General features: G+C 41.0%; 1 protein-coding gene across 1 annotated transcript in view; it reads right to left on the minus strand.

Annotated features, from left to right (window-relative positions):
- Positions 1-754: 754 nt before the first annotated feature.
- map3k3 (mitogen-activated protein kinase kinase kinase 3) overlaps positions 755-19,748 on the minus strand; it is a 158,650-nt gene continuing 139,656 nt past the window's right edge. The window contains exons 16-17 of the mRNA XM_043675368.2: positions 13,459-13,636; positions 755-9,268 (exon numbers count right to left, since the gene is read on the minus strand). Coding sequence (XP_043531303.1) covers positions 9,040-9,268; positions 13,459-13,636 — 407 coding nt within the window. The 3' untranslated portion in view covers positions 755-9,039. The remainder of the gene's footprint in view (positions 9,269-13,458; positions 13,637-19,748) is intronic.

The raw sequence follows: 19,748 nt of genomic DNA on the forward strand, positions 1-19,748 counted from the left end.
ATAATGAAAGACTCCTCCCCACCCTGTTTTACTCTCTTCCATTGGGCTGAAAATACAAAAGTTTGGAAACAAATACCAACAGATTAAAGAACGGCTTCTCTCCAGCTATTACTGGACTTACAAACAGACCTCTCATACATTAGAAATGATCTTTCTCTATACCTCAAAACAGGTTTTTTTCATTGTCCTTCAGTACGTGGCAATAATAAATTAAATACAAACATCCACCCTGTAAGAATTCCGTAAATTTCAATGAGGTCACAGATGGAATACAGCCCCCGTCTCCTGAATTTCTCCTCCAAGGACAATCCCACCACCCTAGGGATTAATCTTGCAAATCTATTGCTCTCCTTCTCAGGCAAGGGTGATACTCCTTAGATAAGGGATCCAAAACTTCAGAAAGGAAGGAGGGTCACTGGACTTAAAATTTTAGCTATGTTTTTTACTCCACATTGCTGCCAAATCTACTGAGTGTCTCTGGCAATTTCTATTTTGGTTTGTTACAATATGAATAGCTGCGCCACGTTAAATGTTTGAGTCAGGTGGAAAGGGAATTTCCACTTGCCATAAACCTGGGATAACTTTGTTTCCTACTAACGTTTTATTGCCTTCGCTGGCTGCAGACAGGAGGTCATGGAATCCTGAGCTGTGAGGGGGCTGGGAATGAACTGATTACTTTGAATGCCACTGTACAAGGCAGAGCAAGTAAAGCTACGCTATAAAGCAGAAGGCTTTATTAGTAAAGAACAACAGGTTATGTTTTTATATTTTTTCCTATATTTGCAAAACTTTTAAAAACATATGTAGTGCTACATACAAGGATCAATAAACAATTGTATAAAATACTGTAATCAAGGAATAGAACATAAAAACTATATTACACCAATACAGAATACTGTTCAATTTATACAGTCATTTAAATGCTGAATGTAAGAGCTTATCAAAATAAACTGCATTAGTGTATGTAGTGCATATATTAGTATGCAGAAAGCATTTTTGCTTAAAAACAAATACTAAACATACATTTGCTGTAATGTGAGTCATACTTATGGCTACAGATGGTGAGTTACCAACCTGTATGCAATCATATTCCAGCAGCTCAGCATGAGAGATCTGGGGTATTTTGGTGAAAAACAAAGTCTTTCCCAACCCCATTGGGTGAGTGTAGCAAATCAGAAAACCCTTGATCCAGGTGTCAGTGACCAGTTCTCTGATTAAAGGATTTCCTTGATCAGAAACCAAAAAGACCTAGTGCAGGTCTGGTCTGGCATTTTCTGTTGTTTTACTTTTCAACGATCTCCTGCATCCTAATTAGGATACTGCTCAGGAACATCACACTGGATACAACTTTTTCCTGCTGGCTAACTACAACACAACTGTTTGGACAGTTCTTTTTGGAAACCATGTGGGGAGAAAGAAGCTATAACAGCATGGTTTGCAGTTCACGCTGTAGGAATAGTACAAAAGGGAAAATGCACACTCAATGAGACCAGCACGAGGCCAAGCTCCCTTCGACAAAGTGCATACCTACAGGTTGAGACTTGCATTTGGATGGTGAGCTGCAAATATCCGTCACCCAAATCTCTCAATGACTGACTGAATTGGAAGTTGAGAAGTGGGGTGGTGGCTAGTTCTGAAAGTCAATTGGAGATACAGGAGAGCTTTGCAAATGCCAATTTCATGTGCTTAACAGTCACAAAGCAGTCTTAATGTGTAGGACTACCTGGTTACGTGTCCTTGGCTATTTTAGATGTTATGCTCCCACTTGTACAAGAGCTGAGTCCAACTTTACACTGGGGTTAGATAAACGGACAATTTGGCAACAGGTTAATCCAATGGGATGGGTAAAGTTTTAAAGCTTCAGACTGTCTTTGCACTGAAACCTATGTTGCTCCTGATGGGAATAGGTAAAACAACAAGACTAGTCTGATATGGAGCAAAATTCCTGCAAATAATCCCAAAATAAAAGCAATGAAAGAAAGCTTAAACTGTCCCACACACACACTGCTATTTCATGGATTAAACTGCCTCTGTAATTGGCTACAAGTTTGGATTAGCAAATACGACAGAACCTACTACGAGAATAAAATTCTTTCTTGCCTCTTTCCAACTAATGCCATCTCGGCTCAAGGTGATTTGGGGACTGGGAGCATCTGTTAGAAAGCTGAGGTATGATGTATTTGGATACAGCAGAGATATATTGCAACAGGCTGGTGACTCTTGAGTCTTACTATTACTTCAACCTCTTCAAAGACATGATGACACCAGCTGAAGTGCTGTAAAAATGTGAGCGATTGGGGATTTTCTTTCTAGTTTGTAATTTGTGCTCCCCACAGAAAAGCACAACCACCCCCCAACTATGACAGGAGAGGATATGAGCACACACCTAGCCATCCCAATGGAAGGTAGTACACTTCAGATGACCCACAATTTTGACCGTCGCTTGAATGACTGTACGAATTCCTTCAGCCCGTAAAAGGCTGAGAGTCTAGACCGTAAAAGCTGCAGCAAATCACTGCATTGTGGCACTTCATAGTACAAATATATAGAACTGTACAAGCATATATTCTGCAAAACAAATATAAAATTATATACACCAAAGTGTCAAACTATGGCAATCTTTCTCCAGCCTGGGAGTCTGCAATATGCAAAGGTCTCTTTCCAACAAACAATACTCAGTTTGTAACATTTGCAAATAGTATTAAATAGATCTAGAATTTGACAGTGTTTATTTTTTGTTTCTGCAACCAAGGTGCCAGCTGTATAAAATGAGGACATCATGGAGCAGTTTTACCCAAGAGAGGTTGTATGATATATAATTTGGTCCCCCCCCCTCTGTAAAGCAGTAAAAAGCATATACAAGTTTGTTAAATGTGTGCTGGTACTTTCAACACATACTGACGTGCACCGGAACTCTGGCACATTTTGGAGAGTCAACTCTCTCCCATTCATTTCCTACACATCAACTTGATGATGCAAGTATGTCCAAATTTGTTTCCATTTCAGGTGTGGATGCACATTTGGCTGAAAGATTTGGCTGAAGCAATTTTCATGCTCCTGATCTTGGCCTCAACTGTTAAGTGCAGGCGGGGGTTGGTGGCTCACACAAACTAGTCCATCAACACTTTCCAGTGAGTAGTCTGCACTTTCAATGATGATTAGTACATGTGAGCAGAGACCCTCACCCATTCTTTGCTTGCTGCATTGGTTGGGGAAACTGGAGGAAGCGAAAGACACATGACATGTCATTCAAAATGTTCTAGGCTCATCAGTATAGTAATGTCTTTGGTTATGTGACTGTATATTTGGGCATTAGCTTAAAGGCTTGATGGAGACCAGGGCACTTTTGGTATTAAAACATTCAACAGATAATTCAAATAACTGTTAGAAAGGAATTAGCCTGTCATGAAGACACATCGTCTCTTCCTACATTTGCAGTTATACGATACCTGCACTGTGACGTTACAGATTTTGATCATTTCACATCGAGAAGTAACCATTTCAACAGCTGTACAGGTTAATCTTTATTTCTGTTTTGCCAGGTTACACAATGCCTGGCTGCCAGGACAGATTTGATATCCCTCATCCACATCTCTGCAGAGTCTTTGCTAAGCTATGTGCGCAAGAGATTTTGTGAAGTGACTCTGCCCAACTCCTCAATGTATGTGTGGAAGGAGCAGCTTCTGCTAAGCCCATTCCCACAGGTGCACACTTAATAGGAAACTGTGCATGCGGAGACTCCCCTAACCAGCACTGCAGTGCACCACACCACCTACAGAAATAGCTTAAAGAAAAGTGGTCCAGCAGGTTTAAATCTCAGACTTTACCACTGCATGATCAACAAACACTGCCTTCAGCAAATGCCCAACACTAATTGAGGCATGGAATATAAAAGGATTGGTGAAGGGAGTAGGGGTTAATGGTGGTGGTTGAGGGGGGGGGGGGCGGGGGGTGGTGGTAAATGAATCCCTAAATCTCCGAACATTGGCAAACGTGTTTGTTCTCAGTTGGTCAGCGGACCAATATTTCAACCTGTCAGTCTAAGCCTATCCTAAAGCTGCCAACTGCAATTTTTGATGTCACCAAAAACAAGAATAAATCAGGTCAAGTCCACAATGTCTGACAGACATTAATGATCATTCCTAATTGCTGGCGAACCCAAGGCAATGCAAGTGTTCAAAGATGTAGTTCAAAGTTTGGTCCTGGGAAGGTTTGCTGTTCACTGCGCCCTGTCAGAGGCAGCTTCTATGTAGTAGTACTTGGACGTTGAACATTTGTCTCATTGAATACAGATAGAAACTCAGTATGGAACAATTGTTAGAGAGGAATTGGAGCCAACAGGTCAAAGGAAGCTAGACCAATCTTGGTTTCCTTTCATTTCAAACAAAACATTCAAGTACTCTGAAAAATTGTCATCTGAAAAAAAGGTCTGTGTAAAACTATTTTCCCTTTTAAAAATATGAAAAAATGATCCGGCTTTACTTTAAAAACACAACCTATTGGAGTGGCTCTGCACTGCAAGCCTTTAGCACTTCTCTCGGAGTGACAGAGGGCTCTCTGCCATGTCTGTGATTGAAGACTTTGTGGAGAATTTCTGTGCAGCCCAGTACCAGGATGAATCACTTTCCCCTTCCTCCTTCCTGCCAACAGCTGTTGACTGTTACAGGAACACAATTTTCAAGACTGTCTGAAAACCTGGATATATCAGTAATACTCCCAATTCCAATTTCTTTTTGAACTCAGGAAAATAAATGGAAGAACTGGAAACAGTAGCTTTTACTAGTCTTTGAGGTGCTAATGGTACACATTTTCTCACAATATACCCAACCATTCCATCTGCAAACTAATGTAGTATCTAATCATAGTCACAACTCCACACCAAGAGGGAGTTTTAATTGAAATGAGTGGGGGAGTGTGTTTGGAAAGAAGAGGAAAGGATTTGTCAAGAGAATAGATCAAAACTACAAATGAAGTTTTTGAGGGATTTGGAGAAGTGGGCAGAGATGTGTTAAAGGTGAGAAATTTAGGAAGAGGATTACAGAGCACGAGGGTGAGATGTTAGAAGGAACAGTCGCTGAAGGGAATAGAGAATGAAGTGGGAGTTATGTCACTGATTCCTCACAAAACATGAGAACCACTCACCTGACAAAGCAGGTAGACAATTAACAATATGGAAACAGTCGCATAGTGTAAACAGACAAGATTTTTAAAAAGTTCAATAAGGGATGTGAGTGTCACTAGCTAGACCAGCATTTATTGCCCAGAGGGCAGTTAAGAGTCAATCACATTGCTGTAGATTTGGAGTCACATGTAGGCTAGACCAGGTAAAGATGGTAGTTTCCTTCCCGAAAGGACATTAGTGAACCAGATGTCTCAGGCTGGTTTCTTTCTCAGTTTGAATCACTGCCTCTGCCTCCCTTCCTCCTTTTTAAAGTGCCATTGCTTTGATCTCCCCACTCCAAAGTTCCAAAACAACACAACAGCTTATAAAACAGTAATTACTGCTCCTAGAATTCGAGGAAATCAACTGCCACACAGAAAATAGCTAAAGAAAAACAGTTCTTACAGCCATATTTTTTCCTGCCCTCCATCTTCGATAACCCAGAATCTTTTTGAATGGCAAGTGGGGAGTGTATCTGAATGAAGAGACCTTGGAGTGCAGGTTCATAGCTCCTTGAAAGTGGAGTCGTAGGTAGATAGAATCGTGAAGGCGGATTTTGGTATGCTTGCCTTTATTGGTCAGAGCATTGAGTATTGAAGTTGGGAGGTCATGTTGTAGTTGTAAGGACATTGACTAGGCTCCTATTGGAATATTGAGTGCAATTCTGGTCTCCATCCTATCGGAAGGATGTTGTGAAACTTGAAAGGGTTCAAAAAAGATTTACAAGGGTGTTGCCAGGGTGGGAGGGTTTGAGATATAGGGAGAGGCTGAATAGGCTGGGGCTGTTTTCCCTGGAGTGTCAGGGGTTGAGGGGTGACTGGTACAAATACAACACTTAAAAAGGCATCTGAACGGGTTTCGAGGGATATAGGCTAAATGCTGGCAAATGGAACTAGATTCATATAGGATATCTGGTTGGCATGGATGAGTTGGACTGAAGCATCTCTTTGTGTTGTATATCTCTATGTTTCTACGAGACGGATTTTTCTGATAATCAGCAATGGTCATCATTAGACTCTTAATCCCGGACTCTTATTCAGTCCAAATTCCACCATTCGCCACAGCAGGATTCGAACCCAGGTCCCTAGAACAGTACCTGGGTCTCAGGATTTAGAGCTCAGTAATAATACGACTAGGTCTTCCCTCCCCAATTCAGATGCTCAGGTTAATGCTCTGGAGACACAAGTACCAATCCCACCATAGAATCTTGTCGAATGTTAATAAATAAATTTGAGTATAAAGTTAGTCTCAGTAACAATCATTTAAAACTATTGTTGCAAAAGCCCACTGAGTTCACCAATGTCCTTCTAAGAAGGAAATCTGCACTCCCTACATGATGTGGCTTAAATCTGACTCCAAATCCTCAGCAATGTGGTGGATCATCTCATGAGAAACATTAAATAAAAGTGATCATCTGGTTGAAGGCAACAACTTCAATGCTGTTAACAACAATTACATTATGACCAGTCACGTAAGGATGGTGGAATACATGCATCTCTGCACGATGCACTGGGCAGCACAGAATGGTACTCAAAATCTCCCACCAACTGCTGCAAAACCAGCTGCTTTTCCTTAAAGGCACTGTATTTGCATTAGATTTATGCAACAGTCTCAAGTCTTATATATAAATATATATATAAAACCATCAAATAGCATTTCTGGTATAAATAAAAAATAAAATAAAAGTATAAAGAGGCATAAATTACATCAGCAAAGAGGAAGTTAAAAAATAAGTTCAGTACAAAATACATTCAAGAAAGTGCATCTTCACAGAGCTGAAAGCAGTTGGCATTAAGCCTTTACCGAACATATATCTTTGTCCCTTTGTTCTTTAACTTAGTGATAGTACTGGATACAAACGATGGGCAATACCTCCATTGCATCATTTTGAGGATGTCTGGGATTGTCTGTGCAATAAGGTGGGGGAATGGAGCTACAGCTGTGGCCAGCATTAGTTTAAATGAAGACTTCTGAAGTAAAAACATGTTTAACAAGTTAGCTAAATGGCAGCCGATGTGTGGTGGGACGGAGTTTTGATCTGGTGTATTGTCACACTAAACAAAAAATGTAAGACCACAATGAGCAACATTGATCATCATAGCCCCTGCTGTCCTCCATTGTGACGTGTGTCTTAAATTGTCAATACCACTTTATTTTTATATGGCCAAAGTATGGTATTCATGACCAGAAGTCATCAACTGTATCAAAAAGCAGATGATTGGAGGAGCCGGTGTTTGGAAGCACTATATGATGAAGGAGCAGCGTTCCAAAATAAACTTAGTGCTTCCAAATAAACCTGTTGGACAATAATCTGGTTTGCGTGATTTTTAACTTTGTCAAAAAACAGGCAGCAGGCTAGCAACAAAGAAAAACGTCAGGCACCCATTTGTAGCATGATAGGTGTAGAGTGGCAGTGCCATTAACAATACTCTGAACAAGTACTGCTGGAACAGTTCTTGCCAGCACACATCAGGGTTTACCAGTTTCAACTGACAGTGTAAGTGAGGCCATAACCAAGAACCTCCATGGAACATTAAAAACACTGGTACAATCTGACAGCACTGTTTGTGCGATTTGATGGCTGTGTGTTCAGCTGTGTTGTGGAAAGTCTCAATGTAAAACTGTAATGCTAAGTCAATTGCACAAAGAGGTGTTGCCCATCACTGGCTGCAGATACCAAGGATTTGCCAAAACCCTGCTAATTCCAAAGTGGCTGAGTCACATGGAAAGGCAATTCTGAATGAACATGTCTCTCTACTGATATATGCAATTATTCACATAAGATCTTGAGTTAATTTCAGTGTCATTACTTTGTTGAACTGAAGATTCACTGGCAGAATACTAACATTTAGCAAATAGGAAACTTGCATTTGTTTTATATAACAAACCTAAAGGCATATGGTGCAGTTGGGAGAGTGCACCTCTTTGCTTCAGTTGTGAGAACTAGCACCTTTAAAACACGAAACAAATGAAAAGTGACATTTGTCTTCCCTCTTGTTTCCCCTCCATAACATGGTCACTGGCTGCCTTGTTAAAAGTACATTGGAACTTGCACGTTCCATCACCAGAACCAGTTACCAGGCATTAAATAAGGTAGCCACATTACCGTTTGCCTTGATATGGATCTTGTCTTACTGAGTAGGAAATTCAAGGTTGCAAAAAACAAATGATTAGACTTTGGTAAACAGTAGATGTATATGTACTTACACATGCAGTCAGTCTGTCTGTCTCACTCACTCACTCACACACACACACACACCCCCATTCCGGGTTGAAGCATCAGCTTGATAGAAACAGGTGAGGTGGAAAGCTGGCAGCCTGTATCTCTGACCTCACTAGAATTATTTAAGCACAGCTTCTTGTACAAAACCTTGCCTCCAATGTGTATGAAAATAGACAGATGGAGAAAACTAAATAGAATGTCGCCAAGGCCGCTTTTGAATTTTGGGAGTAAAAATACAATATATGCGTTCCCAAAAAAGCTGCATTCCTTCCATTTTGCATGAGAGTAAACCATGTTTTGCATAATGTTTGAAATCTCTTGTTCTGTGTAACAACAAGCTGTTTTCATGGAGTGTTCCAGGGTCTGTGGAAATACTGCACTCTGTCCAGTTGATGGCGTATGTGTTGAGATGAGACCTTCTGAAGAAACTTTCGATGTTGTCTGTAAATGCATTGAGAATTGTGTATTTGTCCAGCTATTTTCAGCATTTCCCTATACCACAGGACTAAACTGTTGCCTTGGGTACAGGCACTCATGTAATTGGTGTTACTGAGTATACTTACTGAATGGAACACTAGGTATAATAACCTTTTAGACAGTTTTAAACAAAATACTATTATTAAGATATTTCCAGCTTCCAAGCAAGCTACCTCCATCAGTGAATTAACTGGACAAATGGATTTCTGAACAGTTCCTCTGCTGATGGTCTTTGCTTTGCATCCACAAATATTTTCTTCAGGAAGTCCCTGCAGTGATCTGAAATGTGAGATGGCAGCTGGGGGTTTGTTGGCTGAGTGGCAATTTTGAAAATGGCAGCCATAGCTTCATACTCAGCCCAGGGAGGTTTCTCTGTGAGCATCTCCACCACCGTACATCCCAGGCTCCTAAACAAAGGCAAGTAGATTGGCAAATTGTAATTAGGTTGGAGTCACAGCGCTGTCAATAAGGAAAGCACAGAATTAACAAAGAAATCAAAACATCAGAAAATGGAAATATTCAGCAGGTCAAGCAGCATTTGTGGAGACAGAAACTGAATTATGTTTTAGGTCGATGACCTTTAATCAGAATTTAAAAAATGTTAGAGCCTCAATCAACTCCAACTAATCAAGTAAGCTGAATCTCTGAATATTCGATATGCCCCAGCATCCAAATAGTTCCAGTCTCTAAGAAATCTAGCCAACCAACTGTGTGCAGTCCTCGTTAGCTCCAATTACCTGCCCCTGAAGATTCCAACTATCCAGTTACATCTTGTCCCCAATTAACCAACAGCACTGCCTGTCCCACCATTCAAACCACTGAAAGTTTCAATCTAAATAATTTTCATGTGGAAAAATAACAGTATGCAAACCATACTTCATAACCTGAGAAAACGTTTAAAGTTTTGGACAATGATTGAGATTCCAATCGGACGCCTACTGTTGCAGGGAATTTCAGCAGCACTTAAACTCAATGAAATCTAAATCAGTAGAGAGATAAATTTGACAAGAGTGACCATTCATTATTGCAATAATCCAATGCTAACTAGAAGTCCACACACCAGACTGAGTTCAATTTAGACAGGTCATTGACCATTTAAAAAAATCTAGAGCTGTATTCTACCAGCTCACATGTGAAAATGTAGCTAGCAGCTGTGGAAGACAGATGAGGAACCTGCCTGAAGTGCTGCAACACTAGATCAACACTCTTCACCAAATGGAAAGTTCCTCTTAATAATGCAGCAAAAACACCAAACATATTAAATGTCATTTGGAACAACAAAATCATTTGGCACTGTGTCTACTTCCCTGCCTTTAGGTTTGTCTTTATCATTACTATACTCCCAGGACTGGAACATGTGAAATCGGAAAATTCCAACTTATAAATAGCCAGTATACCTCTCGTCACTGGTTGCCAGAGTTTGAATCTCCTGATCAGAATCCACCAATCCACCAAGACATTGCACAAGTTAAGAATATCAATGGAAATTAAGCAAATGTGCCAACCAAACATTTTCTGTGAAATTATTCTACCACTCAAGATTCAAGAGGTGAGCAATTCTTCTCCTGCAATCAATATTTCTCGAAGTCAGTTCAGTAAAGCCACACACTCACCAGCCTTACGAGGCAAGTAAATATATTATGATATTCACTTATACAATTAACCCAAGGAAAAGTAAAAATGTGTGTGTTTCATGGCCATGTGTTGAGGCTATTCAAATTATGCAGCCCAGTGAGTAATGAGATAGCAAAACATTGGGATTGGATTGAATTTAGCAGCAAGTACTTCCACTACATCCCGAATCAATGCAGTGCCTTGTAGCAAGGTTGGATACGTAGACTCTGGGTGCTTTGTTGATTGCATCCAATACATAGTGCAGTGGGGTGCAAGTCAAAAGCCAAACAGAAAGCTTGGACAAAATTAAACTTAACACTTAACCATAGTGCTGACACTAACAAATAGATTGCAGCAGTTCAAGGAGATCGCTCACCAACACCTTCTCAAAGGCAAATAAGGATGGGCAGTAAAGGCAGGCCACGCAAGTTATATTCATATCTCAAAAATAAATAATAAAAACTTGTGCATGCACCATATGTACAAACTACTGTTAATTTCTGATTTAAATAAAACTGGTAGCAGCTTGCTAATGAAATAAGCTTTTATGCACATGACTGCACTGCGATAAGTTGAATGCAGTATACAGATTTGTAATTCAGCATATGCTAACAGTCCTCAGTGAATCACCTCTCACCTTTGCATTAGAAATCATGTTCAGTCCAATTTGCTGAAACACAAATCCTTTTTTAACTGATGGGAAAATCAACTTGCATTTACAAAGCACCAACCATGCATTCAGGAGACCTCAAAATGCTTTACAGCCAATTAAGTACTTTAAAGTACTACACAGTGTGTGGTGGGTGCATGGAATGCACTGCCAGCAGAGGTAGTGGAGACAGAGACATTAGGAACATTTAAGTAACTCTTGGATAGGTACATGGAAGATAGTACAATGAAGGGTATTTCGGTTAGCTGATCTGCAAGTAGGATAAAAGGTCGGCACAACATCTAGGGCCGAAGGGCCTGTGTTGTACTGTACTGTTCTATGTTTTAAAGTCATTACTGTAATATAGGAAAGGCAACAACCAAGTTACATACAGCAAGCTCCAAAAAGCAGCAATGTGACATAGTTTTTTTTGTGGTGTTGACTGAGGAGTGAGTATTGCCATAATTCCAAGGATAGCTCCACTGCAGCCCTTCAAAATAATGGCATAGGATTTTTTATATTCACCTAAAAAGCTAGAGATGGCCTTGTTTAATGACTCACCTGAAAAGATGCCCAATAGTGCAGCATTCCCTCAGTACTGCATTGTCAGTGTCATTGCAAGAGTCAGACTTTATTTCTGTGCTCAACTCTGGAGTGGGACAGGAACCCTGATTCAGAGGGATAAGTGCCACCAACATGCTACAGGATTAAACAACATGCTGTTCATGCAGATTCTGGGTGCAGGATCCATTTAGGTGGACAATTGTCAATACTATCCTGTGTGTTTATATTGCATGCACTAAATACAAGGAAAAGTTTTAAATTATGAACCCATAAAACAGTTAAGTTGCTACTTGATTACAGCTTGAACAGACTATCCTATAGGTGGCGCTTTAACTCTAGAAAATAGATAGCCACATCAACCAGGACAGATTAATACAACTAAATATTGAGTCTCACAAGTTCCTGGCACCATTCAACATGTTATTCAAGTGGCAACTCTTAAAGTATGAGCTGAGAAATTAGACATTGACATGTTTTCTAATCGTACAGGGTATGGCAGCTATATCTATCCTTGCTGAACATCCATGCTTTTGCACATTTGAGGAGGGATCTCTGGATAATGAGGATGAATGGTAGACCAACTGATTCTGGACTACCTTTCACCCAGTAACACTACTGACGATTTACATGATTCAGATATGCCAGAAGATGGTTTATTCACTATTCCTAGTCTTTTAAATCTGACTGAACTAACTTTAAGTCTACATAATGTAAGACATATCAAAAAAGGTAGAATATATGTTACAAATCACTGACCTAAATAAACAGCCTTTCCATCATGAAAGGTAAATACTATTAACCAAAGATCAGAAAAACTTCAAAACATATTTTTCATATGAACTGTCTGCTCCATTATCTCTGGTCTCATAAAACATGCACACAACAGTGAAGGACTCAAGTCCGTAGCATGAAGTAATGCTCATGAGAGATTCAAAGTAGTGAGAAATCACAACCAATGCATGATCTATGCAACAGCTTTTAAATAGCTAGAATAGAGGACTTCAGATCCAAGGGAACTTGTCAGCCTTCAGACACATTCGGTTTTCTATTACATTTTCTGTAGTGATAGTGATTGCTTTAACTTCCTTCCTCTCTTTTGCTCTTCAATTTTTAACAATTCAATTCAGATTCAGACTTCTACAAATTTATCAAAATGTTCTAGACCAGAGGGATATTAGCTTCTATTTACATTGGAAAAACTGAGACATTTCTCCAGGGAGCAAAGGAGATTGAGGAAGGCTTTATAGCTGTATTCAAGATTTCGACAGGTTTAGATACGACAGACAAAAAAAATTCCATTACTTAATTCAAGGAACACATTTGATGTTTTGGGCAGAAGGACAGAGGTGTCAGGAAGAACTGTGTGCTGGGAGTGATCATGAACTAGAACTTGGTGCCTAAGTGGGTGGTGGATGTGGAGTTAATTAACGATTTCAAAAGGAAATTAGATAGGTTCTTACGGGAAATAAACTTGTAAAGAGAGCAGGGAAATGGGGCTGATTGGGTTGGTCTAAAGTCAGCATAAATTTACCATAGCGTCTTGCAGTCCCTAATGATTCTTGGAGCCTACGACTTGGATTCCCAGACTGTTGGTCGTGGAATGATAGGATTTCAAATATTTATTGTCCAAAAGGCTACGATCTCTAGATTCGTACTAGAATAGAATCCCTCCAGGGTGGAAACAGGCCATTTTGACCCTCCAAAGAGTAACCCACCCAGAACTGTATCTGACTTCTGAAACGGGCAGATAGTTAGGACATGTATCCTTACCAAACATCTGCTTTCCTTCCGTAACCTTCACCACTGATCACCTCTGGGCTCATCCAATATGGCGTCCCAGTGACTGAGCGGATCCCGGTCCCTGACATGCATATTGTCTGCAGACGTTTGCTTGCTCCAAAGTCACCCAGCTTCACATTCCCCGCAGAGTCTCGCAAAATGTTCGCTCCTGAAATAAGATTGAACAGATATGTAAGACAGAAGAATACCACAGTCAGACAGTGAACTCCACAAAGATTCAAAATAAACAGAGCAACATTATGACCGACAGAGGCATGGCTATAGAATGGATTAACGTAGGCTGGCTTTTTCATCAATACCCTCTCTCACCTGTGTTATTCAGGGAGAGGTTTTAAGCCAAGGGATATCACCTCCTTCTGGAAGGGAAAATGAAAGGTTGGATCATATGAGATTAGGGGTAGTTTATTAGCTTGGATAAGTGACTCGCTGATGAACAGAAGACAGGGTTGTGTTAAATAGCTTTTTATTTTTCTGGATGGCGAGATGTAACTAGTGGGGTGCCAAAGTGTCCAGCCCTTGGACCCAGCTATTCACAATCTACTTTAACGACTTGGATAGGCGGGACGATAAATTGCAATAAGGAAATAAGAACTTTGCAAATGGATATATATACAGATTAGGGTGGTGGGCCAAAATGTGGCAGCTGGAGTTTAACGCGGATAAGTGCGAGGTCATGCATTTCGGCTGAAAAAAATGGGAAGGTGACCTATTATCTTAATGAGGCGAGACCACAGGATGCTTCAGTGCAGAGGGATCTGGCTGCCCTTGTTCATGAGTCACAGAAAACTAGCATGCAGGTACAGCAGATAATGAAGATTGCAAATGGAATGTTGGATTTTATAGCAAAAGGAATAGAATATAAAGGTGAGGAAGTATTGTTGCAACTATATAAGCTACAGGTGAGACCGCACCTGGAGTATTGTACATAGTTTTAGTCCCTTTATTTGAGGAAAGATGTAGTGGCATTGGAAGCAGTTCAGAGGAGGTTCACTAGATGGATCCCAGAGATGAGGGATTTGTCGTATGAAGAGAGATTGAACAGATTAGGCCTACACTCTCTGGAATTGAGAAGAATGAGGGGAGATAACATTGAAGTATTCAAGATGATGAAAGGTGTGGATAAAATAAATGAGCAGCAGGTACTTCCTCATGGGCCATTCTAAGATGAGAGGTCGTAGCCTTGTGATAACGGGGAGCAAATTTAAAACAGAGTTGAGGAGAAACTACTTCCCCCAAAGGATTGTGAATCTGTGGAATTCGCTACCCCAAAGTGCAGTGGATCCTTGGACAGTGAGTAAATTTAAGGAGTTACAGACTTTTAATTGGTAATAGGTTGAAGGGATATGGGGAGAAGGCAGGAAAATGGGAGTGAGGAGCATATCAGGCATGATCGAATGGCAGAGCAGACTCAATGGGCTGAATGGCCTAATTTTGCTCCGATACCTTGAGAATTTATGAAGTCGGGAAAGTCACCATAGCTGATGCTACTGACCTGGGTCTGTCAGCTTGATGTGGAGGTAGGGCATATCAAAACAATCCTGTATAATAATGACTACCTTGATCAAACGATCACTTGCTGTACTTTGTGAAAATTCTTGAAAGGGCTGTCATTTGGATCTGAAAGGTGCCCAGTCTTTCTCAGATTACCGTGGAAGTGGAAGGTGCCTTAAAGATTGAGCCATACCTCATGCTGTTACTTTGCAGAAAACAAGTCATATTCCACAATCTCAGGATTCTATTGACTGGCCAAAAGTCATTATACTTATATCATATTACTTAGAACATAGAACTTTACAGTGGGGATTACAGGCCCTTTGGCTCTCAATGTTGCATTGACCTGTGGAACCAACCTGAAGCCCATCTAACCTACACTATTCCATTTTCATCCATATACTTATCCAATGACCATTTAAATGCCCTTAAAGTTGGCAAGTTTACTACGAGAACATAGAACATAGAACAGTACAGCACAGAACAGGCCCTTCAGCCCCACGATGTTGTGCTGACCACTGATCCTCATGTATGCACCCTTAAATTTCTGTGATTGTTGCAAGCTGGGCATTCCATGCCCCTACTACTGAGTAAAGAAACTACCTCTGACATCTGTCCTATATCTATCTGCCCCTCAATTTAAAGCTATGGCCCTTCATGCTAGCCATCACCATCTGAGGAAAAAGGCTCTCGCTATCCACCCTATCTAACCCTCTGAGCATCTTGTATGTCTCAATTAAGTCACCTCTCAACCACCTTCTCTCTAATGAAAACAGCCTCAAGTCCCTCAGCCCTTCCTCATAAGACCTTCCCCCTCCATACGTAAATCTCCTCTGAACTCTTTCCAAAGCTTCCACATCCTTCCTGTAATGCGGTGACCTGAACTATACTCCAAGTGTGGCTGCACCAAAGTTTTGTACAACTGCAACATGACCTCATGGCTCCAAAATTCAATCCCTCTACCAATTAAAAACTAACAGACTGTATGCCTTCCTAACAACTCTATCAACCTGGGTGGCAATGTTCAGGGATCTATGTACATGGACACCGAGATCTCTCTGCTCATCTACACTCCCAAGAATCTTACCATTAGCCCAGTACTCTGCATTCCTGTTACTCCTTCCAAAGTGAATCACCTTACACTTTTCTGTATTAAACTCCATTTGCCACCTCTCAGCCCAGCTCTGCAGCTTATCTATGTCTCTCTGTAATCTACAACATCCTTCGTCACTATCCAGAACTCCACCGACTTTAGTCTCCGTCCGCAAATTTACTAACCCATCCTTCTACACCCTCATCCAGGTCATTTATAAAAACGACAAACAGCAATGGCCCCAAAACAGATCCTTGCGGTACACCACTAGTAACTGAACTCTAGGATGAGCATTTCCCATCAACCACCACCCTCTGTCTTCTTACAGCTAGCCAATTTCTAATCCAAACCACTAAATCACCCTCAATCCCATGCCTCCGTATTTTCTGCACTAGCCTACCGTGGGGAACCTTATCAAATGCCTTACTGAAATCCATATACGCCACATCAACTGCTTTACCCTCATCCACCTGTTTGGTCACCTTCTCAAAGAACTCAATAAGGTTTGTGAGGCACAACTTACTCTTCACGAAACCGTGTTGACTATCCCTAATCAAACTATTCCTTTCTAGATGATTATAAATCCTATCTCTTCTAACCTTTTCCAACAATTTACTCACAACTGATGAAAGGTTCACTGGACTATAATTATCAGGATTGTCTCTACTCCTCTTCTTGAACAAGGAAACATTTGCTATCCTCCAGTCTTCTGGCACTATTCCTGTAGACAACGACGACATAAAGATCAAAGCTAAAGGCTCTGCAATCTCCTCCCTAGCTTTCCAGAGAATTCAAAGATAAATCCCATCCAGGCCAGAGGACTTAGCTACTTTCACACTTTCCAGAATTGCTCACACTTCCTCGTGAACCTCAATCCCATCTAGTCTACTGGCCAGTATCTCAGTATTCTCCTCAACAACACTGTCTTTTTCCAGTGTGAATACTGACAAAAAATATTCATTTAGCGCTTTGCCTATCTTCTCTGATTCCATGCAGATCTTCCCACTGCTGTCCTTGATTGGCCCGAATCTTACTCTGGTCATTCTTTTATTCCTGATATACTTATAGACCTTATTGTGTCATGGGTTTCAGTACGGAGCCGCTCCAAGGTTCTGCGCATGGCATTATGTGACATCACACCAATCGCAGGACTGACATGGATCCTCATAGGTCTATGCAGCTGGATAGAACATTAGAGGAAATGCTAGCTGTACATCTCAACAACATAGCTATTCAAAACTCTGCAGCACAATAAGGTGATCAACTAGCTCGTGTCTAAAAATCAGTCCACAGTGTCCAGCACTAAACATGATTCTGAGGTGGATTGCATTTACTGAACAATCCAGACAGTACTATGAATTACATTGGGAACCAACTTAAGATAATGAGACCAGCGCATGGTGTATTGCATTTGTGCGTTAGCAGCCACATTTAACAGGGTCCCATGTGTGAATATGTGTAGCCAAAAGGAATTTGTCCGTACATTGTATTTTTTGCATTGAGGGACGAGTTACAGAGACTGCCAATCTCTGAAGTCCTGTTTGAATACCCTGAGCTTGGGACCAGCTGCCTAGTCTGTGGTTAATCAGTTAGACAGGTAACTGCTGCACCTCCATGCCAATCATGGTTCAACCAATTAGCGCCCTCTTCTCAAGCTTAGATTAGTGTCACCATTCAAAGTCTGGTTCCTTATCTCCTGTTCTTAACTACAAGCAAAGCTTTAATATTGTCTCTCTTGTTAGCCGTGCTGTACTGCCAAGCTTGGTCTAAATAGGGAAAAATGGAGTCAGAGGGGATGTGGGAAACAAATCTTCAAATATGGAACATGGGTGGCAAAAATGGCTACCAAGGGTAGGGAGAAGACTGAATTGCAGAAAGTCGGGATAGGTAGGTAACTCTAGTTACACCTGAAGCTGGATCTCAGGAACTCAAACTGTGGGATGCATCACTGGAGGTGATAGCAATACAAAATGGTGAGAGAATGGAGAGCAGGAATGCAGGGGAGTGCTTCTTAGCTGAATCAAAGAGAAAAGGATTGAAGGAAAGGAATGGAGAAAACCAAAGGCCGCTGATGTGGAGGAATACTGAATGGTTGACAATGCCAATAGATTCAAAGAGGGTCAAGGTGGACTAATCCACCATAGTCATAGTCACAGGGAATGTTACTTTGGTCAGTGCTGTTTAAAGAGAAGAAACCTTTTAGTGAAATTTAAATAGAGAGCTGCAGCAGAGAGAAACAAAGATATTGAGGCAACATGCAAAAGGTCTTGGAAATGGCTGGGATTTATGGAAAAGCTTTCGGTGATAGAGATGTTGCTGAAAGAATTTTGAAAGAAAGCAAATCACTTACAACATTAGTTAACAGGAGGTTAAGAAGGGTGATCAGAAAGTTAGCAGGAGATGACTGTTGAAGTCAGAGAGTTTAAAGAGGGCATGTAAGAAAGGGGAGAGAAATAAGAGAGACAGAGATAAAAGTGAGACAAGGGAGAGCTTGAGCAATTAAGAGCAGGTTTGGTATGGCTAGGGGAGAGGGGTACTTTGGCATGGCCAGGGGAAGGGGAACTTTGGCATGGCAGGGAGAGGGGGGATGCTTTGGCATGGCGGGGGAGGCTTTGGCCTGGTTGGGAGGGTTGGCGAAGGGAATTTTGGCAAAAGGTAAGGGCAGCAAGAGTGCTGTTGGATGACTTCCAATAAAGAGGTGCATGGGCTTCTCAATTGTTGGGGGTTGGGAAGAGATATTTTGAGGGAGGGTGTGGATTTAAGATGATGTTTGGCAATAGAGAAAAGATTCTGTATCCTAGGACAATTTAGGTGTTTTTTTTGGAAGAGAAGATCTTATGGTGTTCTAGCCAAATGACTAAGGCGTGCATCAGATACTCAAGTCAGTCCCTTGAGGGAGTGATGATGAGGCCAAACTAACAAGAACAACCAGCTTGGGATGCAGTGGCAATTTTCAGTGGCAAAGATGAAAGTGAGGGCATGGTTGAACCAAATTAACAGCTACAGAGGTGGCACAATAAACTGAAAGCCAAAGATTATGATGCAAATGCATGCTCCTTTAAGGGAAGATAGGATAGCTCTGGATGGTAGTTGGGGTTGTAGATGAAACAGGTACAGGAAATGGTGGGAGATGGCCACATTCGAGCACTAGATTGTGTATGGAAAAAACATATTGGAGATGGGGCTGTGAACACGGTAGGAGAGTTTATATAGTGGATAAATTAAGGTAGTAGAGCAAGGTGTTGAATTGTGAAGGGGGAGTGTAAGAAATATTTTAAAGAAGAGGTAAAAGATGTACAATAAAATGAGACATTCGAAAGAGGGGAAAGATAGAAAGGTAGGGTTAAAGGTCAGTGTGAGGAGTGACATTCACAAAACAAAATCAGGTAGATAATATTCAGTAAGGAATAAGATGGCACTCTTGAGCCAAAGCCTGGACATCAATGTAATTTATCCACAAATCAGGTGCTGATAGTAAGGACTTTGACCACAAGTGTACAGTCTACTTGATGGAAATACAGCGGCATGGCATTTAGATTGAATGACCGGAATCGATGGGGACAGTGGTTGGTGGGGGAGTTGAATGAAATAAGAAGTTGGGTTGTTGCCCTCCCCTGAGAGGAAGAGCCTTGCTAAGCCCTTTGTACATTGAACAGTACAAGATTAGGGTTAGGCT

This window comes from Chiloscyllium plagiosum, unplaced genomic scaffold (genome assembly GCF_037043375.1).
Source record: "Chiloscyllium plagiosum isolate Xiang-an unplaced genomic scaffold, Cpla_swu_hap1 HiC_scaffold_32, whole genome shotgun sequence".
Taxonomy (NCBI): domain Eukaryota; kingdom Metazoa; phylum Chordata; class Chondrichthyes; order Orectolobiformes; family Hemiscylliidae; genus Chiloscyllium; species Chiloscyllium plagiosum.